The sequence below is a fragment of the Dreissena polymorpha genome, chromosome 14 (assembly GCF_020536995.1).
Source record: "Dreissena polymorpha isolate Duluth1 chromosome 14, UMN_Dpol_1.0, whole genome shotgun sequence".
NCBI classification, from domain to species: domain Eukaryota; kingdom Metazoa; phylum Mollusca; class Bivalvia; order Myida; family Dreissenidae; genus Dreissena; species Dreissena polymorpha.
In genome coordinates, this window is record NC_068368.1 from 26,241,039 (window position 1) to 26,267,675 (window position 26,637).

The window sequence follows — 26,637 nt, forward strand, 5'->3', positions numbered from 1 at the left end:
ATCATACGCTTGACAAACGAACATAAATAAGGTATACGGAGAGGGGAGGGAGGGATGTCGCATATCTGTATAATCCGGAAGTGCGCACAATACAAGTTAGTTGGTGAGCGTTAAACTAGATTAACTAGATCATTTAAATATATATCTACGGTTGTCGCATTTCTCATGAAACAACCAAATGTCATTTCCTACGTTAACTTCATGCTGCATTGCACATAACAATAAGGCAGTTTTAAATAAGGCTGTCACCGTGTGCGAATTACTTAAAACTGTTCAGGGGTGTAAATGAATGCGTGTTGTACAACGCAAACCTTTAATTATCATACGATTTAAGTAGAAGTCGATATTTTTAGAATATATACAAAAGAAAGGATATATTTATTTGTACTTGGATTTGTTCTACGTACATGCATATGCGCAGGTACTAATTTATTTTATTATTAATAGAGTTATACTATTATCATTTACGGTTTTAAACGCGAATACAACTGTGACAATTACCGATATAACGTCAGAGGTACGTTATCAACTTATCCAGTGTAATCCTAGCATCTTAGGGCATAATAAAAATACGTTGTTATCGGTATGTTATCAATTGCTATCCACTCTTGACAAACAATAAATAAGTTCATTCGTCTTCTGATTTTTGTGTAGTTATTATAGAAGTAACTGTTGGTCTAGTATATAACAGTCGTGTGTGGTGATGAAAACTTTGTTAATCGCTTGTTTGTAAGTATTCACAATCGTTGATCCTGTGGGTTTATTTGTTTTTGTTTGTATAACCGGTATCTATATATCTTCAGAATAACTAACTGTATATGGTTATAACGGTCCTAAACGCCCTGCATATAAAAGCAAATTTCAACGTGTAAGATCGCATAATTCGTTGCGTAGTATTCATTTAGTTTGTCTGATTGTAGTTTAACATGTTTAGCAAAGAGAGTTAATTTCAATGAAGCTACTAGCGCGGAACAAGATTAAACCTTATATGATCCATATTATTTGGCTCGGCAAAGTTTATCTGACACTGTCATATTAAATGATAGTTTATCAATTGTATTCTATGAATACCATATTTACCTTGCCATTGTTTTATATTATACATATACGCCATTGTATAATATTGTACATATACAAGATATCTCGCTATTTGTTTTTGAGTGTTATTCAATAATGAACAAACATACGCACGTAACAACGAATATGGGAAAGGAAAACGATTAAATGATTTTCATTCGTCTTAACACTATTTGGAGTAATGCTGACAATATATAATGACATAATAACACATTGCTGTGAGCCGAGGAGCTTCCGCCAATGTTGCTGACGTATTAGCCTTAGATATATGTTCTCGTTCCGCTAAATAAATGCTACAGTTTTTACAATTTGATACTGTACATCTCTTATATACATGAAAGGTTACTCTCTTGAACAGAAAGCAATTTCAATATAAAGAGACATAGACGAAATGCATTTGTTGGCTGAACAATGGTATGTCAAATATTATCCCGAAAAGCCATAATCTGTATAATAAAAAACAAAAAAAGACACTGATCGATGATGATGATGATGGCAAAGTTAAACCGTCTATTCATAGCGATGAAATACAATACTCTGCTTTATTGTATTTGGTTTACGATCCGCTTTTTGGTTGTTAAAGTTTATATTTGCGCTTTGATGGTTATGTTGGCCTTAACTTTCTTGTCACATTCTGTAGTTTTTTTTCCACCTACAATGACAAATGGCAGTATTGAAGGAATACTTGCTGATAATAAGCGGATTATTTATGATGCCATGCGGGATCAACGGTAACTAATTAAAATTATTGTCTAGTTTAAAGTGAATTTATGGGCATGTTTCACTTTTGAAAAGAATTAACAGGTCAAAAGATTAAGTTAAAATGTACTATCTGACTAATTATCAGCAACTCATCTTGCTACCAGTTGTTTACAAAATATATATTATATTTGATATTTTACATGACTCCCAGTCCTCTAAGCCGAGCGGAACTGTTTTTTTATTAGGATCGGAGTACGTGTTCGTTTGTCGTATGAATATATATCGTTGCAGGAAAACGAATCATTTCTGTTGTCGGTTGTCAAACGAAAGTACGGTTGATATTCAAATGCATTATTTTTCTCTTTACTGGATATTGTTTTAGTATGTTGATGCCGCATTAACAAATATAAGTGTATATGAAGGGAAAACACCAAAAACAAACATCGGTTGCGATAGACACCTATAAACATAGCGTTTACAGTTAGATGCGTATAATGTCACTTTAAAGGGGCCTTTTCACGTTTTGGTAAATTGAAACAAAAGGTTTAAGATTCGCAAATTTTCGTTGAAGTTATGATATTTGTGAGGAAACAGTAATACTAAACATTTACCATGCTCTAAAAAAGCAATTTTATTAATCTTTTGACGATTTAAAAATCTGAATATTATAAAGCGTTGCAACGCGAAACGATTTAATAATTTGGAGAGTTCTGTTGTTTTCGTTATAATTTGTGAAACTACGAGTATTCCTTATATAACGTATGAAAAACATCAATCAATGTATGAGCATGAATGACCGAGTGGTCTAAGCGATAGACTTTTACTCCAGAGGTCATTGGTTCGAGCCTAGTTGAGGGTTACTTTTATACGATGCTGGAACAGCATCGTCTAAGGTATGATAACCATCAAAAATTCTTCACAGTGGCGACCTATGTTAAAGACCGAGCCAGTCCGATTGAGATAACTCGATTTTTCTTATCGAAATACCTCGACCTCGTTGATTTTCATTGATAACATTCTCCTAGCAGAGTTGTCGTTCGTGTTTCAACATTCAACAATGGCCGCCCCCATGAGAGTCTCGAGTCAAAACTTTCTTACTGCATAAATTGGCTTGTTTCGCTATTTAGAAGCTGTCATTTATGATATATGAATTATTTATTCACTAAATCTCCGCTAATGACAACAATGGATGAAATTCGAAGGATATATTCGATGTGAATAGATCACTTTCTACAACAATGGCTTCGCCAATGAGAGACTTGATAACACTCGTGTCAAAACTTCTTACAGCTTAAATCGGCTTGTTTCGCTATTTAGTAATGCAACAATAAATTGAATTCGAAGGATATATTCAATGTGAATGAAGCACTTTCTGGATCTCGACAGCTTGACATGGCAAAACTTGCATACTGATGATACTGGTATTTTTAGTTATCAATTTGAGTCACATTTTGCTTTATACATTTTGTTCGAGCATTTTGCGTCTTATTGAATGACTATGATACCCGATATCAACATGGCATATTGGATTTGCATATCACCAAGCTGTCCTGAAATACAACATTGATTACAAACTCTTTACTCAAATTACTGGTTTGTATGAATTCTTTATTCTTTCTATTTAAGTAGTTGATATCATAATAGTCCAAATAATTAGACGTAATTAACCGTTTAGACTATGTACATCGACCTCATATTTATAGGAGTAGATATTATGTTAAAGGCCTTTTCACAGATTTTGACATGTTTTGAAGTTAGTCATTAAATGCTTTATATTGATAAATGTAAACATTGGATCTTAAATGCTCCAGTTAAAAATCCAGAATAAAATTCTTTAAAAAAAGTAGTCCGCAGCAGGGTTCGAACCAGTGACCCCCTTAGTCCTGGAGTAAAAACGCATTAGCCTGCTCGATTATTCTGCCAAGTATAAATGGTTGACGTATTTTATACCTAATATAAGCAATCTTCGTAGTTTCACACAATTAAACAACAACAACATAACTTTCCAAATTATCGTTTCGCGTTGCAACGCTTTATAATTTTTAAATCGTGAAAAGATGCATATTATGGCTATATTAGACCATGGTTAATGTTCAGTAATACTGTTTCCTAAAAATAACATAACTAAAACGAACATTTGCGAATCCGATACAACTTTTTTCAATTTTTGTCAATTTACCAAAACGTGAAAAGATCCCTTTAAAGTTAAATGAACTGCGTCTGTATCCCAGTAAAAGAGACATTAAGGCGATTGTGGCCAGTTTAGATCCAGTTCAGCCTGTAGTTGCTAGAAAGCCGTTGCTTAAGAGCGGTTTTCTGACAATGACAAATAGTTTAATTGAATACTGATAAGACTGCCATTTTCCTGTGACCTGGCTAATTAGATTCAGAAGCCTGGTAACAGTTTATCGTTAATGTTACCAATGTGTCAGACCAGGGACTGGATTTTGAAATCTAGGACATGCATGGTCAGAAGATGTCATTTAAGATTATATATTTTTTCAAACACATACAAATGCATACAAATAACGATAGTAAAATGCACTAAGACAGAAGGCATTTGACTTCGGCTGGTGCCTTGGCACACCAGGTGTTTCGGTTGCAATAGTTTGATGGACTCACTACTTGGATGTGTAGTTACATTATTTACAGTAAATCAAACAGTATTAAGCATGAACCAATGATTTTTTCAAACATAAATAATTGATGTAAAATGCTTGAAGGAATAATATTTAAGGTTTAAGAAGGCATTTTCTTTTTGTTTTAATGGATATCTTTGAAAAATATATTTTTTTATGAATTTTTTGGCAACAAGGGGTAACGCATTTAAAAAAATGTAATTAATTTTCTGACAAAAAACTGTTACCATGAATAGCATGAAACAATAATTTTTTTAAACATTTGTAATTGATGAAAAATGATTGCAAAAATAATATCTAGGGTCTTATAAAGCATTTTTTATTTTATTTTCATAGGTTACTCTGAAAATTCTATTTTTCATGATTGTTTTTTTTCAACAAGGGGTTATGAAATTTAAAAAATGTTAATGGATGTTGAGACCAAAACTGGTACTATGATAATACTATGATGCACTTCGCCAAAACATTTATAATTATATTGTTTATTCTTGAAAATGTATTTCCCCTATTCACTAAAAATAACACTTTTGATCAGAAAATTCATATATAATGATGTTTACTTTTATTTTCAAGAAGCATAATGCCTCTTTTTAGTTGTATTCAGCCACAAGTTCTTGTCAGCCACTTAAGGGTTATATGTTGCATTACTTTTACCAAATGCAAAATAATTCTACACTTTGAGACATTCATAAAATAGTTTATGTCTTTACAACACCGACAGGCTAATCAATGTATATATCAAGTACTATCATACTAACAGGACCATTCTAAGTGGGCAACCTAGCAACCTTGATTTTTTCATATCTTCCTATCAATCTGTTATATGTGTTATGAAACATTGCATGACATTGTTCCGCAAGATAAATATCTCGACTTTATTTATTGGATTATTTCGGACTGTTTCATCCAATCAGAAAATAGCTTTTAAACGTAATTTAGACCCATGTTTAGCGAGATAATTAAGAACCACTTTTTATACACTGCCAAACTGTGACATAACAAGTTGCCTCCCTTATTGGTTCATGCTACGGTATTATTATGCCCCCTTCGAAGAAGAGACGGTATATTGTTTTGCACATGTCGGTCCGTATGTCCGTATGTCTGTCAACCAGATGGTTTCCGGATGATAACTCAAGAATGCTTATGCCTAGGATCATGAAACTTCATAGGTACATTGATCATGACTCGCAGATGACCCATATTGATTTTGAGGTCACTAGGTCAAAGAGCAATGTCACAGTGACCCGAAATAGTAAAATGGTTTCCTGATGATAACTCAAGAACGCTTATGCCTAGGATCATGAAACTTCATGTGTACATTGATCATGACTCGCAGATGACCACTATTGATTTTGAGGTCACTAGGTCAAAGGTCAAGATCACGGTGACCCGAAATAGTAAAACGGTTTCCGGATGATAACGCAAGAACGCTTATGCCTAGGATCATGAAACTTCATAGGTTCATTGATCATGACTCGCAGATGAAACCTTTTGATTTTCAGGTCACTAGGTCAGAGGTCAAGGTCACGGTGACCCGAAATAGTAAAATAATTTCCGGATGATAACTCAAGAATGCTTATGCCTAGGATCATTCAACTTCATATATACATTGATCATGACTCGCAGATGATTCCTATTGAATTTCAGGTCACTTGGTCAAAGGTCAAGGTCACGGTGAGCCGAAATAGTTAAATGGTTTCCGGATGATAACTCAACAACGTTTATGCCTAGGATCATGAAACTTCATAGGTACATTGATCATGACTCGCAGATGACCCCTAATGATTTCCAGGTCACTAGGTCAAAGGTCAAGGTCTCAGTGACTCAACTTTGAAAAATGGTTTCCAGATAATAGCTCAAGAATGCTTACGCCTATGATCATGAAACTTCTTAGGTACATTGATCATGAATCGCAGATGACCCCTATTGACTTTCAGGTCACTAGGTCAAAGGTCAAGGTCACGGTGAATTGACACAGTAAAATGGTTTCCGGATGATTACACAAGAAAGCTTACGCCTAGGATCATCACTAGGTTAAAGGTCAAGGTCTCAGTGCAAAAAAAAAATATTCACACAATGGCTGCCACTACAACTGACAGCCCATATGGGGGGCATGCATGTTTTACATACAGCCCTTGTTTCAAAAATATTTTTATGTAGTATACTTATATTGATATTTACAAAATTGATGCATATAAATGATAGACTTTACTGAAATCATTTTAATGATACAGAGATCATGACAGTGAATGCATACTGGTAATTATTTAATATATTTTGCTTGATACAATCATGTACATCTATATCAAATGAGATCATACTGTAACTTCAGTGATGAATTTCAGTGAATTAAATTAAATCCAAAATATAAGTAACTCCTATATCTCTCCCGCAGCGCGCACACCTAAACATCCTGCTGTGTACCTATCCAGATCCAGATACAGAGATATGATACATAATTATGTATCATATTGTTCAGAGGGGATGATTTTACCTCTGTTGTATCAATGTATTGTTTTACTTCTTAAATCAGTGTGTTTAAAGACATAAAACATAGCACCAGGGTCTTTGCTTCAGGAAATGAATATTTCATATCCTGATCTCTTTTACTTATGTATATTTTAACTAGTTCCTACATTCAATACAGTCAAATATATGTTAAGCAGTATCTGTACACATTGGTAGATTAAATTTGTACATCAAATATTATTTTTTAATCGTTTTAAAAAGGTATAGTTCAAATGTTCATACTAGATTAATTTAGAACCTTAGTCATGTCACAAAGATCTAGAGTCCGTGGTCATGTGGTAATTAAACATTTTTAAATATAACCACTTTAATATGTAGTCCTGATCAGATCTCAAATGCATATCCCTTTTCTCTGTCACCCTGGTCATCTCCTATCAAAAAATTGCAATTTATATGCAGAACCGTTATTGATACACAATTGTTGAATGAAAAAATTGACATCCTTTTCACATGGAAATTTCACTTTGACAGTCATGGAAAAAGAGCCTGCACAACACAGATCAAAAATACTTTATTTGTGGATAATCCCATATCTTGAAACTCTATTTGCATAAATATCTCAAGTCTTCATGAAATCAGGACAACAAAAATGTTTTTTAAGCCCTTAATTGACCTGGCTATAGAAATCAGATTATTATAAGCTCAATTAGTCTATTTATGTCATATGCTTTGTGTATTGTAAACATACACACAATATTGCAGGTACATGATAGCAATAAATAATAACAAAGTCATCCACACTATAAAGGTCAATGGCAAAGCCTGTGAGACAAATTTGAACGCATTGAGTGTAATCACACAACGTGCTCATGGTGAGCTTTTGTGATCGCTTTATGGCCGTTCTGCGCCGTCAACATTTGCCTTGTTAACTCTGTGGATGCCACGTTTATATTCCAATCTTTATAACATTTGGCCAGAATATAAGTCTCAATGATATCTTGAATCAGTTCGAAAATGGTTACAATTGGTTGAAAAACATGGCTGCCAGGGGATGGGTCATTTTTCCTTATATTGCTATAGTAAAAGATTGTTAACACTCGAGAGGTCACATTTATTTTCCGATCTTCATGACTTTTGGTCACAATATTTGTCCCAATAATATCTTATTCTCTCAGGTGAACGACTTTGGACCTTTCAGGCCCTCTTGTTTGTTCATCTTACCATTTGAAGAAAAGATATTATTGCTCAGATGTCTTTTACTTTAAGAATGTGTTATGCTGCATCTCTTATGTGGCTTGTTCGGGGTATATTGTTTAGCACATATCGGTCAGTCCGTCAGTCGGTCCGTCCAACAGATGGTTTCCGGATGATAACTCAAGAACGCTTAGGCCTAGGATCATGAAACTTCATAGGTGCATTGATCATGACTGACAGATGAACCCTATCGATTTTCAGGTCACTAGATAAAAGGGTAAGGTCACAGTGACTAGAATGCTTAGGCCTAGGATCATGAAACTACATAGGTAAATTGATCATGCCTGGCATATGACCCCTATTGATGTTCAGGTCATTAAGTCAAAGGTCAAGGTCACAGTGAGTCAAAACAGTTTACTGATTTCCGGATGATAACTCAAGAATGCTTACGTCTAGGATCATGAAACTTCATAGGTACATTGATCATGACTTGCAGATTACCCCTATTGATGTTAAAGTCACTAGGTCAAAGGTCAAGGTAAAAATGACTCAAAACAGTAAAATAGTATCCGGATGATAACTCAAAAATGCTTACGCCTATGACCATTAAACTTCATAGGTACATTGATCATGACTGGTATATAATCTTATTGATTTTCAAGTCACTTGGTCAAAGGTCAAGGTCACAGTGACTCATAACATTAAAAAGGTTTCCTGATGATAACTCAAGAATAATAAGGTCTAGGATCATGAAACTTGATAGGTAAATTGAACATGACTGGCAGATGATCCCTATTGATTTTCAGGTCACTAGGTCAAAGGTCAAGGTCAAAGTGACAAAAAATGTATTCACACATTGGCTACCACTACAACTGACAGCCCATATGGGGGGCATGCATGTTTTACAAACAGCCCTTGTTTGTCTTATGTTGGTCAATGTTCATCTCGGTCAATTCTAGGTTAAGTTTGAAAATAGGTCATATGTGGTTCAAACTAGGTCAACAAACCAAATCACAGAAAAGGTTAGTGGACACTCCAGAGGTCACATTTTCTTCCAGATCTTCATGACAATTGGACAGAATGTTATCTCGATGAATGAAGTTTCAGTTTGAAAGTTGGTAGTTTGTCAAAAACTAGGTCATTAGGTCAAAATTTAGACAACTTCCTTTACCTTTCTACAGGTCACATTATCTTCCTGATTTTCATGAAAATTGCTTACAATGTCCATCTTAATCAAATCAAAAGCTAAAATTGCAAGTTGGTCATGTGCAGGCTAAAGCTAGGTTACAACTTAGTCAACAGTTTTTGACACTATAGAAGAAGTTTTGGGTGAGCGATACAGGGCTATCTTGTTTTAGAACAGCCTGTAGTAAGAAAGGGAAGGTATTGTATTTGTTTCAAAAGTAACATTTTATTGTTAATGGAAGTAACTGAGCAATTATATAATGTCATAGTTTTGGTTATTTTGCTCACTTGTTATGATGTGACAAGGTGAGCTTTTGTTATCACTCTTTGTCTGTTGTATTTTATCCAAAGTTTATTGTGAACACATGAGATATCATTTTACAATGTTTAAATTTGGGTGTCACCTCTTTGCCAGATTCTTATGAAACTAGTCACCTCTATGTCATTTTGGGCTTCATATTCTATCAAAAATTAGGGCACTAGGTCAAATATAAGAAAAGGTCTGTTAATACTTTAGTGGTCACATTCTCTCTCTGATCCACTTGTAAATTGGTTAGAACATTATTTTAAATGATCTCATAGTCAAGCTTGAAAATAGCATATTCAACATTTAGGTTACAAGGTCTAGTCTCAGTGATTAACAGGTCACGTTCCAAAGTGGGTCATGTGCTTCCAAACATTTGATCAATAACTAAATCATTAAAATTTATGTTAACACTTACATTTTTACCTGATCTTCATGGCAGTTGATCAGAATGTTCAAATAAATAAAAGTAAAAACTCGGTAACAAGGCTCAACTAGATCGAATAGACGCAAATAGTTTGTTCATGCTCACAATGCCTTTTTTTCTAGATCTTCATGAAAAATTAGTTAACACCACTAAGAAACAATCAGTTTCAGGTGAGCCACATTGTGCTGTTAAAGCTATCTATGTATAGTATAGATTGTTACAAAACCTTGTTTATCAATAAAAATAAATGAAAAAAATGGCTTTCTAAAAGTTGTAGTCTTGGATGATATATTCCTCAAGTTATAATCTACGACAATCTTCTGAGAAGAAAAACAAAATTTGACTATTATTATACCCCAACATACTGTGATTGGGGGTTAGCACAGGAATTCTCAATTATTGGTTAGCATATTGTTGCTGTTTTATCCAGTTGTCTGCACCATTACTCCCAAAAGAATTGTAAGTTAAAATATGATATATTTAGGTAAATAAATCTCATTGAAGGGAGTGCAGTGTCAACGAACGAAAACGATTGCACCACAACCATTAACTATTGACCTGCGTCTAAATGACAAGCAATAAAAATTACACAATTGCGTTGATGTAGATTAATTTAAATGGATGCTTATTTATTTTATGCTTTCCGGTGATTTATACAGAAATATCAGTGAAATAAACTGGTATTTCACTGTTTTAAACAGTAAAAAATAACAGTGGAAATATCGAAATGTTTCGCTGTTTTTCTGGGAAAATCGATATTCCACCGAATCAAACAAATATCGTCTATATATCCATCCTCTTCAAAAGCATCGTCAAACCAGTACTTTCAGTACTTTGATTTCTTTCTTTAATTGTATTCTTGTTTTTAATAGACCTTTTTGATCAAATATTTACATTTATCAATATAAAGCATTTAATGTAAAACTTCAATACATGGAAAGTCCCTTTGCATTAATCAATTAAGTCGAAATAGTGCGCAAATATTTACTTTATACACTTAGCGACATATAGCTTGGTTGGATGATTGCGTTCTTTTGAACGACATTCTACTATTTTAATTTAAGTTAATTTAATAAACGTATTTTATTTATCGATGTATATTACATCCGCACGCGACAGCTATGACGAAAGCAATTGATTGCTGGGGTGGTGTAGTTTTCCATAAAAGGCTAAAGTGAAATGTATGTACAAACTTCAGTAATCATTTTAACACAAATCTTCATGCAAACTTGTTCAGAAAATGATTTTCAAATACATCGGTATATATTTCGTGAGTTCGAAAAGATTCCGGCCGTTTGAAACGTGCTCATGGGCGGTTGGGTTATAAAAGTAATAATATAATAAAACATTACCATCGCTTGAATTTCAAAAGTGGGCGCCTTAGAGCATTTTGACTCGCGTTTCAATTCGGTAGGAAAGTGTCGTTATCGCATAAGTAGTGCATACTTTTTTAAACAGAAAAAAATTCAAGCTGCTTTTACACATGTTATGCAGGCCATATAAATTTTTAGTAGAAAAAAGTATGCATGTCATTTAGAAAAGCACAAAACATTCTTGATTAAGAATATTAAGACAGACAGACAGACAGACAGTTTATTTCGACTTGAACAATGTTCATCGTCAATAACACATTATGCAAACAGTACACTGTCAATTGTGATAGGAACAAAGTTTTACAAATATTTACAAATTAGTCTTACTTCATTAAAGGTCAGTACTCATAATACTTTCTATGATGACTGATAGACGTCTGACACTTACTTACAACAAATAACAACAATTAAAATGTTTAACAATTTGACTATGATGTAGAATTTAATAAGTTTCAAGTCGAAATTATGCAGTTTATTAAAATATAGTATGTTGCATTTTTAAACGTTCATACATACGTACACATTTAAACAAAGTCATTTATATGTTTTTAACAATTCTAAACGTTATTATGATATGTACACATGCTTTTTTATCTATTTCACAAAAATTGATTGATGATATTTCAATTAAATATAATATCCTTAATAACACTTCTTTATGTAAAAGTGTTGTTTTCATTATATACCGATGCTACGTGTCTTTACTTTAAAAATCACACATGGGATAAACATTCTGTTTCCTTAAGGTAGTGCACCTCTAATGATTTCCCGCGATTTCTTCGAAGGTTGAAGAGCCCACTATTAGGTGCCGTAGCCTAGTGGTTAAGGCGATAGACTAGAAATCTTTTGGGATATTCCCGCGCAGGTTCGAATCCTGTCGACGACGTATACTTTTTTGCGACGCGTTTTTTTTTTTTCTAACGTAATTTGATTTAATATGGCATATAAGCTATATTTATTGTTAAATATGTTGCAATTTTTATGCACATTCTTCAATTATTAAAATTAAAACAACGTTATGGCGAAATTGGGTGATTTGCTGTTGAAAATACGAACCATGCATGTTGCATTTTTATTTTTATTTCAAAAAGTAAACGGTAAATCTGTCTATTTCTTGGTATTTTTGCTGTATATAGTGTTTCTATAAAAACTAAGTTTAAAATATGACTTAAATGATACTATTTTGAATTTTATGACACTGTTTTTAACCGACCCAATTTTTACTTGGCTGAAATCACTTACATTTCATGGCGCTCTTCCATAGATAAAAATTTGTAAAAAATAAATGTCTGTAAAAGAATACTTATTTCATCTTGTTTAAACTTTAAACACCTTTACAGCATCTGTACACACCAACTGCATGCCCATATTTGGAAATTTGAATGAATTATGGAACTTTTATATACCCCAGGGGTGAAAATAAACTGGACAAAAGCCGAGCGTGGGGGTGGTTTTGAAAAAATCGGTATATTTTTTTAAAAAGCATGGAAAGCCTACCTACAAATTTGCATGTAGTTCAGTGAAATGATGCTGATTAAGAAAATAATTACTTAGATTATATTTGGATATGTGCCCATTAGAGGTGCGCTACCTTAAAACAAGGGCGCGAAATATTTTATCTTCACATCTAATTACTATTTCTACGTTGGTTAAATGTGTAATTGGGTTAAGAAACTTTGGAGTGTTTGTAGTTAGAAATTAAGACAACATTTCCGGACTTTTAAATTGTGTACATGCATTTCCGAGAAACAATCCACTTTGTCGTTTTATGTGAAGACCGTATATACTTTTTTTTGAAACGACAAAACATAAGCGGAACGTTAGAAATTAAGATGAATGTATTCTTAAACGTTTAAACCAAATCACTGCAAGGAGGCACTTCGCTAAATCAATGGAATAAAGAAAATAAATTGCGTAAAAAATTGACTGCTTACGGGATTCCACACTGCTTCACATCAATATATTGAACAAATTATAAAAAATTAGCATGTTGTTTTTAAGGTGATATCAAGATTGCAATACCGGGATCATCATTGTCGACAAATGCATCGTTATATGCTATTTGGAGTGTTGACCGAGCTGTTGATGGTCGCATCGGAGGCGGGAAGTGTGGATGTTGTACCGCTATTGAAAGGCCATGTTCGCTCCAATTAGATCTACAACAAAGCTATCTTGTGAAGCGCATCGTACTTAAAGGGAGAACAGACGGAGGTAGTATATTAATACAGATTCAAAGATTTATAAGAAAGGTATACTTACACGGATATAATTATGTATTATTGGTCTCTCTGTATTGTTTATGTTATGGTACTCATACACAATTTTAATTTAATAGGTGTTAAATGATAATAAACATATAATTAAACGGATTCATATTATACAATTAAAGTTTGTACATACATGCCGTTTAACCTTCACAACGCAGTTCATCGTGATCGTGATCATATATTGAGAAAATGTGTTTACATTTCAGCATACAACCAGTTCGCAAACATTACAGTGTATATTGGTAATGACGTCAGTCAAATGGTCGAACAACCGTTCTCTACAATATCTGATTTAGTACAAACCTATGTGTTAACTCCGCCACAAGCTATGCAAGCAATAATTGTGATTGGTGGCATGTCTGGTAAACGGGACAAAGATTATATGGTAATATGTGAAATAGAAGTTTACAGACAACAAGGTAAATATACAGAACTTTTTATGTATGACATTTGATTGAATAGGAATGCAATTATTTTACAATACGTGACTAGCTGATGATAAATTCCCATATACTTAGCTTTTTGTATTATACCTCACGGCTGTATTTCTATTCTATTGGAACGAATACAAACAATAAGTGGATACATGTTTGATTTATTAAGCGCTAAGTGATAAAATATTGAACATTTACATAGAAATTATTCCCTATATCTTTCTCAATAGCATGGCTGAGGATTTTCTGTTTAAAAATGCTTATTTGCATTGCCGTTAAATGTCCTGTAAGCTTCCGTTATAGTAATACATCAACAAAAAGTGAAGATTAATATAAATAATTGAATGGCGTTAATGCATACGAAAGAAAGTAACCGTAATGTCCTCAAGATTATTATGTCAACATCAGCATTCCCTCGGTTGACATTACCATACTCGGGTTGAAATGACGTGTTATCATCCACTGTAGTGATAATGAAATAATTTCAATGATGACAGTATATAAAACCAACAGTGGATCGTTAACAACGAAAGTCACAATGGAGTCCAAACGGGTCGCCTCTGATTATGTTATATTCTTTAAAATACCACACGCTTATCGCGTTATTTGTTCTTAATACCCATAATTCATTTTGTATTCAAAATATATTAATCATACCTGTGTCGCAAGATACATTTCAATTTATTAAACCTTACTTATTTCTGATAAATGAAGCTTTGCAAGCTCAACAGTGCGACGAATTGTGTAATTTTTACAACTGGATACAGTACTTATAGATATTTTGTGTTTCAAATGTCATTATGTATGGTCCCAGAAATGTTTTCAGCCAAAAAATAAGGATAAATATAATCTCTATGAGCTACAGCTCAAGTTTTATGTGAACATATTTGAATTTCGGCTGATTAAAATGGATACATAAGTTACTGTACATGTATTGTTTTCGGTATAATAGTATAAATATAACACAAATAGGGCGTACAACTGCGTATTGTATTCCCTTAAACAAGTAATGTAAAATTCAGCATACGCCTTCGTTCACATTTACCATATGGATAAAATAAATATACATTATTGCTTGCACAGATCTTAATAAATAATTTATGCATGCATTTGCTTAAATGAACGTACTTTTGTTAAAAAAGTCTGATATGACATTTTATAGATTGCGCAAATGGAACCTATGGACCTGATTGTAACAAAACATGTCATTGTGTGGAAGGACCTTGTGACGCTGTAACTGGTATATGTGGAACAGGGTGTAAGAGAGGCTGGAGAGGGGCTGCCTGCAATGAAAGTAAGTACTATGTTGGTTTGTAATTTCGTTAATGGAAGTACATGTACACGTCCTACACTAAGAGCATGGTTGTTCGAGATGTATAAATATGTAAGCCCACGTAGCGATACAATCATTCATAGCATTACAAAAAGATAAACAATGTCATACCAATGAATGTGATTATAGCACTGCCAGGTGAAATGCTTACAAAAAAAGACTGCTCGATTAACAGAAAACAAATGCACATATATTTTGGGTGCTTTGCATATAAAAACAAATATTTCAATTTCCCTCCACGATATCCAAACATTTACGAGCGAACGCAAAAATTTGGTTCAAATGCACATCGTAGTTTTCATGAACTCTTCGTTCTGACTAGGTCCCTGATAAGCCTGTGCGAATTTCATAGGGTAATCCGAGACGTTACTTTACGCACATGCATTAAGCTTTAAGAGCGCGACTCACATGTATTACCAACCGCCTTGCAGAGACTTGACTTGAGTGAGCATATCAATACAAATAAGCATAAATGTCTTTTATTTGCTGCTTTCCGGTGGTTTATAGAGAAATACCGGTGAATAAAAACTGATAATTTTCACTGTGTCAAACAATGAAAATTATCAGTGAAAATTATCGATAATTTTCCCTTTTTTTGTTTAAAGGAAATAATACAAATGAGAAAATCCGATTTGTCATATTATAAATTTTAATGTTATCTCGGTAAGCGTGTAATTGTAATTGTTATTTAGATCCTGATAAAACATCAGTAGCCACAGTTATTTGTTTCGATATAACTTTGTAAGATATTCAAATATATTTTATCTAGTTAAACACGTTGCATTATATACATGTAGATACTACATATTATTATTGATATTAAGCATTAATGTCGTTCTATTTACACTGTTGTGTAGAATAAAAAACAACATAAATTAGCTGTATTATGCGTATAGCAGTAATTATACATCTACTTATTCTTGCGTTGATGCATTTGAATCGCTACATAATGCACGATGTACTTTCTTTGTTGTAGAATTAACCTTAATATTTTACAGCTTGTGCAGATGGATCGTATGGTACTAACTGTTCATTAACCTGCAGCGCATTTTGTCGAAACAATCGCCCATGCCATCATATTAATGGGACTTGCATCGAGGGTTGTGCAGATGGATATGACTTTTCCACTGACAAAACGTGTAATACTCGTAAGTAATGAAGAAATAGAGATGCTATAACATATTAACTAGTCTGCCCCATTCCCGTTAATGCGGGCGATAGGACAATAAAATATAATTGTTTGTAAGCTCCTATAAATATAAAATAAGATGTTTATATGCATATGTATTTTCGGTGTATGTTTAGTGTAACTATACAAAGAGCATTTCATAAGGAACTAATTACTTATGAGTTATGCCAGTGTGTTACCTTCACGTTAGTGATCATTGATCGTTATCTTTTTTTTCACGAATATAAAGTATAAATGCAATAGTAAATATGTTAGGTCGACTTGGCTTAGCGGAAATTGTGTCCGTCTAGCGACCGGGGGGTCATTGGTTCGATATGCATTCGTGCTAAAATAAATAGGTTAAACTGCTACATATGCCTTGTGAGAAAGGAATTTCCATTTATAGCCTGTGGTCACAGAAGGTACGGTAAGTAGTAAGTTCTTTATATGCATAAGCCCTAAAATAAATAGGTTTAAAATACTAGATATTATGTCTTGTAAGAAAGGAATTGCCTTTTCAGCCTGTGATCACAAAAGGTACGGTCGAGATTGCTCATCAATCTGCAGCGAATATTGTCACAATAAGCAGACATGTCATCACATAAATGGGACATGTCCTAACGGTTGTGGAGATGGATATGACTTTAACCGTGACAAAACCTGCAATGCTAGTAAGTTAAGTAACAAGTTAAACATTATAATCATGAAAATATCTATATACACAGAACAACTTCCAATCTTTTCTGATATATTTTGCCTTAATAGGCTTTTTCAAAGTTTGTTTTTACAAATAAGCTACATTTTCTTTTTTTATCAACAAAAATTATATTTATACCTACTGGATGTCAAACTGAGTAATATTTATATATTTTCGTCTTTTTTTTTTATTTTCTCGAATGCCTAGTGTATGAAATTTCTGACCGGTTTAACAGTAACGTTTATCCAATACAATACATACGCAAAACAAACGTGAAAAATATCCACGCATAAATCAATCAATAAAAATATTAAACTTATTCTCATTTATCCTATGTACAATTAACTGAGGTATGTGTCATTCCTCTTTCAGCTTGCAAAAACAGAAAATTTGGTAAAAACTGTTTAATGGACTGCAACTGTGATGAATGCCATCATATTAACGGTTCATGTGCCATCTTTAAGCAGCAATGCGACACTGGGTTTAAGATGGACAAAGATATCTGTCAACGTATGTTGTATTAAAATGTATTACTTTGCAAATTATATGTTTGTATCGTATAGCTAGATATGTCACTTGTAAAATTAAATTCTTACAAATAATATTGTTTATAGTTATGTGATTTGCTCATCATTGATTATAATACAACATTTAAATAAATAAACGTTCCACATCTTAATATTAACGTCCAGTTGTTAAAAATCAATACGTTCAATTCAATGTTTTTCTCGATTTGTTTCGGTATGGGACACACGAAATCAACGACGGAAAAAACGTGCATTGATCATTTTCTTTTATTGCACGAATACGCTAAATGAAACACATTGTTTAGTTATTTTGTGCCATAATTACAATAACGAAACAATAATCAGCATTAATATAAGGCTATCAGCAAAACCGTACACAGACAATGATATTTGTCATTTTTAGATCTGAATTGACATTGCTTGATAACAAACCTTGGTATTGAAACAATGATTGTTTCATAAAGCAAATAAATGGATTCTATCGGCGGGAATTTAATATTTAGTTGTTGAAATCAAGGTGGAGTTCGGTTGCTGACATATTTAAATACATATTTCCTTAATACTCTTTTTGAATTATAGCTTGTGAACGAAGACGCTTTGGTCCTAATTGTTCAAATGAATGCCATTGTGAACAATGCCATAATGTCAATGGATCGTGTGATCTGTACACCAACAATTGCGATGGTGGCTTCCGACTTGACAATGGGCTATGTAAACGTATGTGTTAACGAAACAGCTTCATTTATGAACGCTTTAATTGACTAAGTATTTTTATCGAACGGTATTGTTTTAATGCCATATTCAACCAATCAAAATAGCGTTACTATTTATACTTTTCATTTTCATTTTTAAATATTTTATATGTATTATATGAATAGTACCGAAATAGCGTTACTATTTATACTTTTCATTTTCATTTTTGAAATATTTAATATGTATTATATGAATAGTACACTAATAATTCTTAATGATCATTGTTCTCGTATTGGATTGTATTGTATTGTACTGATGATGATAATGATGATGATGATGATGATGATGATGATGATGATGATGATGATGATGATGATGATGAGTAAGTCGGTTGAATGGGTTGCCGAACCTCACACTACCCTAAAATTAATCGCAAACGGAACTCGCGTCAAAAGCAATCTTAATAAAAGGTTCCTATGAATTGAACAAATAAATGACAACACGAAACGCGTGAATCGAATGATGCGCTTTTTCATATTTTCCATTTCGTGTAAAGGAGAACAAGCACAGTACATTTTATTATATTGAAGCATATGTGTGATCAATCAGAATTTGTTTTTTTTACTGCTTAAGAATCACGGATTGCTGACCCTAAATCCGAAATTAAAATCGATAATGTTTCTAAATGTTTTACATTTGAATAGAAAATAGACCAAATATGACCAAATAATGAAAGGCTTACCATGTTTTTGCACCGGAAACTTATTTTGTATAATCACAGAGTATTGTTTTCGGAAAGGTTCGAATCTAACACAATGCGAGGAACATTCATGTGCAATGGTACAAACAGAATTATATAGCAGTATTAGTATGTACGGGAATACATTATCCCATGCTTGTAGTGAGACAACACATAAAAACACAACAATTCCCGATTAGATCCATGCATTTCTAGTTTCGAGTTACAACATACTTTGTCATTTTAGTGGACGACCACATAACCTTGTTTATTGCAACAACTTTACATATAAGGAAATACATTTCAATTCGAAACCTTATTAATACGTAATTAATAATGATCGCCGAATAGTTGCCGAAATTCGGTTTTGCACCGTCTGCCAGTGACTGTTTTCTTTATTTAACATTGACATATAATAAACGTGTAATTTGGTTTATCCAGAGTAAAAAATATAATTGCATTTAATTTGAATAATAAACAAAACAGTGAATCTATTAGATTGCTTTAAGCGAGTGCAGACTTTTTGGGAAACGTAATTAACACATAATATTTGTTATCATGAACGAATCCACACTACTTAGAAAGAAAGTTGTTGTGCTTATTTCATTATCGCATAAACATGGCGTACTTCAACATTCTATTATCTGTCACGCAAATGAAAGAATTTATTATTTAATTTCAGTGTTATAGTTTATGAGGAAAGAGTTGATGTGAAATATAATCTTTTAGAGATTTTTTTTTCAAATGTTACGTACATTTTAATGTAAAAAGCCTGCCATACCGGTTGGTACGGCTAGGGCTTTCTGACCAGATGTGGTCAATGTCTGAATAACGCTGACTGTAATAAGACTTCCGGTGTGTGTTCTGATGAATGTGCTTCAGGTTATAAAGGTCTTCTGTGCATACATTGTATGTACAAGCTATACATTTGCAATATGCTGTTTTATGCCTAATAAATGTTATGTTCTGTTATGAATAAAATTCTGATTCCGATCAACTGTACTCTTACCTTTATAATAAGTGACTCTTTATAAACTTCTTATAACTAGATCTTTATTCGTTTACGCTTTTATGTTGGCTATTTTAACTGAATGTAAGAAGTATGCAAACGGTAATGTCACGTTTACACTTAAGGTAAAAGATGATTAACAAATCGTAAAATATATATGTAATACGTGTATACGTACCATCCTGGAAACCTTTTCACTTAATTTGAATTGTGACCATTATGCGATAATAATAATTAAATAAATTTCGTTTAATTTAATTCACCAATATAAACATATAACAATAACAAGGCATAAGTAACACTTTTAATTGATCATTTATAATTTGAAACCCAACGTTTAAATTCAGTGGTCGCGCGTTAGATTGTTATAATAAAATCAAGGCCCCTATTGGTAATCGAAATTGTCTTCATAATGTTTTTCCGTAAATTATTCGTATTAATATAGTTGTGTTATTTAATCCATTTAATATTATCGTACACAAAAATTGTTTGAACACGTCCCGGTAAACTACAAACATTCTATCCGTGTTAAAATTGACATATGCGGAACATTAATCGCTTTAAAAGATGGAACTAGTTCGCGTTCTCGAAATAGAAAAATTATGATAAAGAGAAAAAAAATAACTACATTAAATAAGTTTGTTCGTTTGAGATACATCGTCTGAAAACAATTAATGATTGAGAAAAAAAGTTTTAAATAGTCATCAATGATGACCAAAGACATCCACACATGTTGCCTATGATACGTGTCATTCTTTCCAGCTACAGAGGAAAAGACGACTATTGAACTGTCTCATGGGGAGCTTGTGGGCGTCATATGTGCAGCCATTGTGGCATGCGTTGTCTGTAGTGTAGTCACGGCATTATGCTTGAGACACAGAAGGCGTCACCAGTAAGTATATATACATTTACTGCTATCAATATAATCAACAGAATTGCTTCGTAGTTTATTGATATTTTCAATTGCTCCTCGAATGTGTTTTAATTTTTGTCGTCTGAAGATTGGGTATCAGTTGTAATCGAGCAGATTTATGTTCTTATGTTTTGTATCTTTCACTGTGTAATGTCTTTTTACGTGATTTATTCCGGGCTATGTGTGAGGTTTGAAGGGTCTTTAAACAGGTTTAAACCAGATGATTTGCAGTGATCGTGCAAGCCGGCGACCTTACATGTTTCGTGCGTATTGTCACATCTATAGTTATGTTTGTATAGGCATTTGGTAACTTGCGTTAATTTTAGTTATACAGATGGCGAGGGGCGTTTCTCTCCTTTGGATTTCTGTTTGGTTTCAGTATTCATTTATTCAGTATATCACCTATGTCGATGTACATTTACCGAGCATTATTTATGCCCATTCAACGCTATTTTTATCATCTTTTATTTCGCAAGAACATCTGCATCGAATACAACGGAATCATGTCAAGGAACGGCTGTTTCTGCCTACGATGAATTGTCGCCAAAAACAAAAGCAACTAGCCACTATGACACACTGACCATTACAATCCGTAGGTGTTGTGTTGAATTTAAAATAATTTTCAACACACTTGTGCAACTTCTTATCAGTGAGTTCGGGTAAAGTTTATAAACGTGTTAAACTAAACCACATATTAAACGTAATCCATAAGATTTTATAACAAAAGTTGCAAAATGCTTATATTTATCTTAGTTAAGTATAGGAATTATTTGTGGTATCCATTCTATGCTCGTATGCTTTCAGCGCCAACGTCTTCTGAATGCGAACAAATTCCAAAAGCCTTACAGAAAGCTGAAGAATACGAACGGTTGCAATTAAACCAAAGTAAGTCGTAGTATGTATTATCATATCAACAGTGCATACATTACATAAATATATTCATGTGCATGGTAAGAGGAGTAATAATCAATCAATCAACCATTCAGTAACAAAAGTTCTGTTGCGTTCAAGGTAAATACTCAATGGTCAGTAGTGTGCATGCTTAAAGTTTTAATAAAAAAGCTCATATAAAATGAGAATATAAATATCTGTATTGTTTGAGAAATAAATTCGGACAGAATACCAGAGTAAATCCCAAGACGGTACTGCATGCAGATGTTGTACAACATAATTTGAACGTTACTCAATCCGATAGCAAGATGTGTTGATCCGTTACAGAAACAGTTGCTGCCACGTACGAAAAGCTGTCTCCAAATTTAACCACTGGGGAACAGTACGAACGATTGGAAACCTGTTAATGTAAGTAATGATATAAAGTCGTTTTATCTTGAAACAATATATCATATTTTGTATATAATACATTCATACTATAATAATCATGTCAATATAATTTACTGTAAATGCACAAGCAATTATATTGCCTCTTGCGTAGACGGAGCTATCGCATCAAAACGGAAATTAAAAAATCATATTCGTTATGTTGCATAAAGCGCTCTAGAGCAAGCACTGTAATTTGTGACATTACACCATAAAACAGTGTATGTGTGTCTTTGTTATGCATATAAAAACATACAACAAGTTATAACAATTAATCTTTTTAAACGATGTTGGCATTGTATTCTTGCCAGTAAATTCTATCATATTGCGTTAGTGAATGAATGTTCTTCATGCAAGCACGAACAATGATTTTAGTCATTCATGTTTCAGTGTCCGGAAGAGACATCACAGTGAATTAGGAACTTATCGTAGACCACACGTTCGATTTGAAAACAATTGATTCAAAGAACAAAGCAACGCCCAATTTTCAGTAAAACTAAATGGATGCCGATAAATATGTGTATTTTCATATGAATATATTTTTGTGTGGAATATAGTTTCGTATAACAAACATTTTGAATACATATAGGAATAATGATGCTTTAATGAATAAGGCTGTTTCGTACATATTTAAATGGCTTGCAGGGAGAAAACGCTGGAACAATATTCGTATATTTATGTTTATAGTTTGGGTCTGTGAAAAAAAGATATATGAACATTATCTAAAATCAGACACCTTTTACAAACATAAACTGTAAACTTCGACGCTTCAAGAAAAAAAGCTAATATATATCGGTGAAGTTAAGCTTTGTATATATTTAAAGATACTATCTACTTAACTGTGGCCCCAAAAAGGCAACTTATTAAAATATGTTAAATTTGACAAAACTTATAATGGCATAAAAAAACAGACACACCTCTCTATAAACAATAAATAATTAGTTGATACATTCAGACACAAAATAGTCGTTTTATAAAATGACAACTGTGTATTTGACCTTTTTTATTTTAACATTTTAACGTCATTATTGTGAGGTTTCTATATTATCCATATATTGGATGTGGTTATTTATCAGACATGATAGCACAGTTAGCTTAGGCGATGTCAAATGCCATTTCTTTGTACGGTTCATAAGTCAGGAGTTTGATGCCCACTGAGTATTTTACTTGTTCTGACTATTTGCTGATTTGTTTATATCGATTTCTCATATGGTGTTTTACAATATTGTATTAAATTAATGAAACAATCTGAAAAAAATGCCTGAATATATATAAAAATGCATTTCAGTAAGACTTACACCTTTGGAGCATAAGGTTCAGGGGTCGATTATTGATGTGGATCTACACATTTGTATTAAGGTTCAATAGGTCTATTATTAGTTTGAACTTAAATCTTTTGATTAATAGACCCAGGGGTACATCATTGCCGTGGACTTGGATCAAAAGCTTAAGAATTCTATCCTTCGGGTTACCTACATATTTTGATCATTATGTCCATGGTTAGATCATTGGTTTTGACGTACAATGTGGATCAAAATGTCCAGGTTTAAGTCCTTGGTTTGAACTTACACTTTTTATCACAAAGTCCAAGGTTAGATAATTGATTTGGACCTACACATTTTGATCAAATGGTCCCGGGTTAGTTCCTTGGTGTGGAGTAACATCTTTAGATCAGAAGGTCCAGGGTTAGAACATTCATGAGGAAGAAATCATGCAGTTATCGCATTATCACCCCCAGCAAGACATGGACCTTTTTTCAGGCATCCTGTCGCCTCGTCCTCAGTTTTATCGAGGAGAGCGCGACCGACTCGCAGTCACTAAATTCCTCTTTTAATGACATAAAGTTTCATGAATGAGAACTTCTGTTCCGCAACTTATTTTTATGTTTAGTTCTTTATTAACGTATGCTTGTCTATAACACCTGATTAAACAAGTTTTAAATTTAATTGTTGCAACATTTGTATATTTTATGAAGTTATTTTATTTATTTAAGTTTTGTTTGTTTTGTTTTATTTATTTTTTTGCAGTCACATAAACAACCCAGCCATGTAATATGGATCTTTTACACTTATTATGGCTGCTTCTTCCTGTATTTGCAAAATGATGATCTGAAATATTACCTATATGATGCTATACTCTAAAATCTTTTTCTAAAAAGAAGGGATGTAGTTGACACTTGTTCATTTAATCGTGTCTCATTTAGTTGTTGCTCTGGTCTTCTTCTCACCATTGAGTAATTAAATTGTAATTAAACTGAATGCGTTTTAATTCCCCTTTATTATTGTTTAATTTGATTTACAATGCTATTTAGGTTAATTTTTATTTACATTTATATATACCATGAATATTGCTGGGCCAAGTTTGAAGTTGAGCGCTCTTTAACCGGTTTAAACCCTCAATGCTTTGAATTGGCCGTTCAGAGGCGGTGACCCCAGCCTTATTCATCCATGTTTGTATGTTGTTTCCTATTGTGCTGTTTCGTACTGTTTTTGCAATTGGTCACTTGCATAAAAATAAAGGACCATCTTATTGTATATAATGATAATGCTATACTGCTCCAGCAGCTTGAGTTTCACTTCTTTATATTGCACTGCCATGCCTTTATCACGCGAAACTGTAATATCGTCCGCAACGTTCTAAGCATACTTAGTATACAGTGTAGTAGATGTTTGCTTACCTTGGTCTTGTGGTTTGCTAGTACGGCAATATACTGAACGTACATGAAACAATTTTCGTATGCAGTTTAAAAACCATATAAATAGTAAGGGAGTTTTCGTATTTAATGATCTTGTCGTCATTAACAATCCAAAAAAACACATGAATCCCTAATCTTCATTTTTTGTTGAACTGTTAATTTGTCCCAATAATATGCCCCAAGTTCGAAACTGGATCATGTGCGGTCAATAACTTGGTCATAAGTTGAAACTGAAGAGAATGCATTTAAAACTCTAAAGTCATCATTATTTTCTATGTATCATAAATCTTTATCAACCCATTTGGTATACAGCATCCTCTTTAAGTGTTACAAAATGTCCTCTGTTCCGAAAATAAGTATTCTCGTATGCTGACTGTATATATGAATAAAATGAAACGATTATCCCATTCAGTTCATGTTGTATTTCGTCCAAAGATATGATGTGATGTTCAGCTTTTGTATGTTGTCCATATTCAAATATATTTGGTTCGGAGTTAGAACGTTATGAGATGATATCGTTAACTAATAGAATATGCAAATTGTCTTATAAACGTCTATTTCTCTGTATTGAATTAGATAGATTATTCTTAAGCGAATATACATGAGTTCTCATAATGGCACAATGCTAATTTCCAGAAAAAAAGTTTTTAACCCGTTAATTAGTGTGTGTGAGTTCACGAAAATACAATGCACAGATCTATTCGAATGCGTGTTGTGTTACACAGGCATTCGATTATCACGTCTTAACCAATCGCGATTAAACAAAATAAATACTTTCATTCGTGGCAGCGCATCTAATGAAATATATTTCTTGAATACTCTTGAATTCAAGTCAATGCTGTACCACTTAATGTAATATTTGTTGGTTAAATAATTTATAGTAGCTGTAGTATTCGGCTGTTATGCTTACTGAACTGAAGATTTGCTCTCCCGTTTGTTTTGCTCGGGCGATCTTTTGTCTGATATTTGATGCGAATGAAACTCTACAGTTAATAAAGGACCTGGTAATACACCTTTATAACATCACCCCTTGAACGTGTGCACCCGTGTTTTTTTCTGATGGATTTGTGAACTTTAAGTTTATTAAGGATACAATTGTCATTTGTTAACTTGTGTCACGAATAACTCTAAATATATTGTAGCTTAAAATGTAAAACTTAATAAAAAAAATCAAATAGTATAATGCTGCAAGAAATAGCCTCCGTCGATTTAGATGAGTTTTATCTTTAAAAAAAATATCTTGATCTCCATGAATCCGGCTTTAAATTCGGTACTTTTACTGTTGACAAGTTAATCACATTTTAAAAAGAATGTTAAAGTTTTAAAACATAAATCAACAATCTCTGTGGTCAAGTCGCTGCGCTGCTCAATGATATTCAAGGCAGTAAAATATAGTAAGTAGGTCATAGTGAAATTTCCATCTCAAAAGCGATGCATTATGGGATAGGGTTAGGGTTAGAGTTAGGGTTAAGGTT

General features: G+C 33.0%; 1 protein-coding gene across 1 annotated transcript in view; it reads left to right on the forward strand.

Annotated features, from left to right (window-relative positions):
- Nucleotides 1–25,591, forward strand: part of LOC127858729 (multiple epidermal growth factor-like domains protein 6) — a 32,621-nt gene extending 7,030 nt beyond the window's left edge. Inside the window, exons 2-13 of the mRNA XM_052395971.1 lie at nucleotides 13,372–13,581; nucleotides 13,844–14,056; nucleotides 15,234–15,365; nucleotides 16,403–16,552; nucleotides 17,094–17,243; nucleotides 17,642–17,779; nucleotides 18,376–18,513; nucleotides 21,000–21,129; nucleotides 21,627–21,742; nucleotides 21,955–22,035; nucleotides 22,369–22,449; nucleotides 22,858–25,591. Coding sequence (XP_052251931.1) covers nucleotides 13,372–13,581; nucleotides 13,844–14,056; nucleotides 15,234–15,365; nucleotides 16,403–16,552; nucleotides 17,094–17,243; nucleotides 17,642–17,779; nucleotides 18,376–18,513; nucleotides 21,000–21,129; nucleotides 21,627–21,742; nucleotides 21,955–22,035; nucleotides 22,369–22,448 — 1,538 coding nt within the window. The 3' untranslated portion in view covers nucleotide 22,449; nucleotides 22,858–25,591. The remainder of the gene's footprint in view (nucleotides 1–13,371; nucleotides 13,582–13,843; nucleotides 14,057–15,233; nucleotides 15,366–16,402; nucleotides 16,553–17,093; nucleotides 17,244–17,641; nucleotides 17,780–18,375; nucleotides 18,514–20,999; nucleotides 21,130–21,626; nucleotides 21,743–21,954; nucleotides 22,036–22,368; nucleotides 22,450–22,857) is intronic.
- Nucleotides 25,592–26,637: the final 1,046 nt, after the last annotated feature.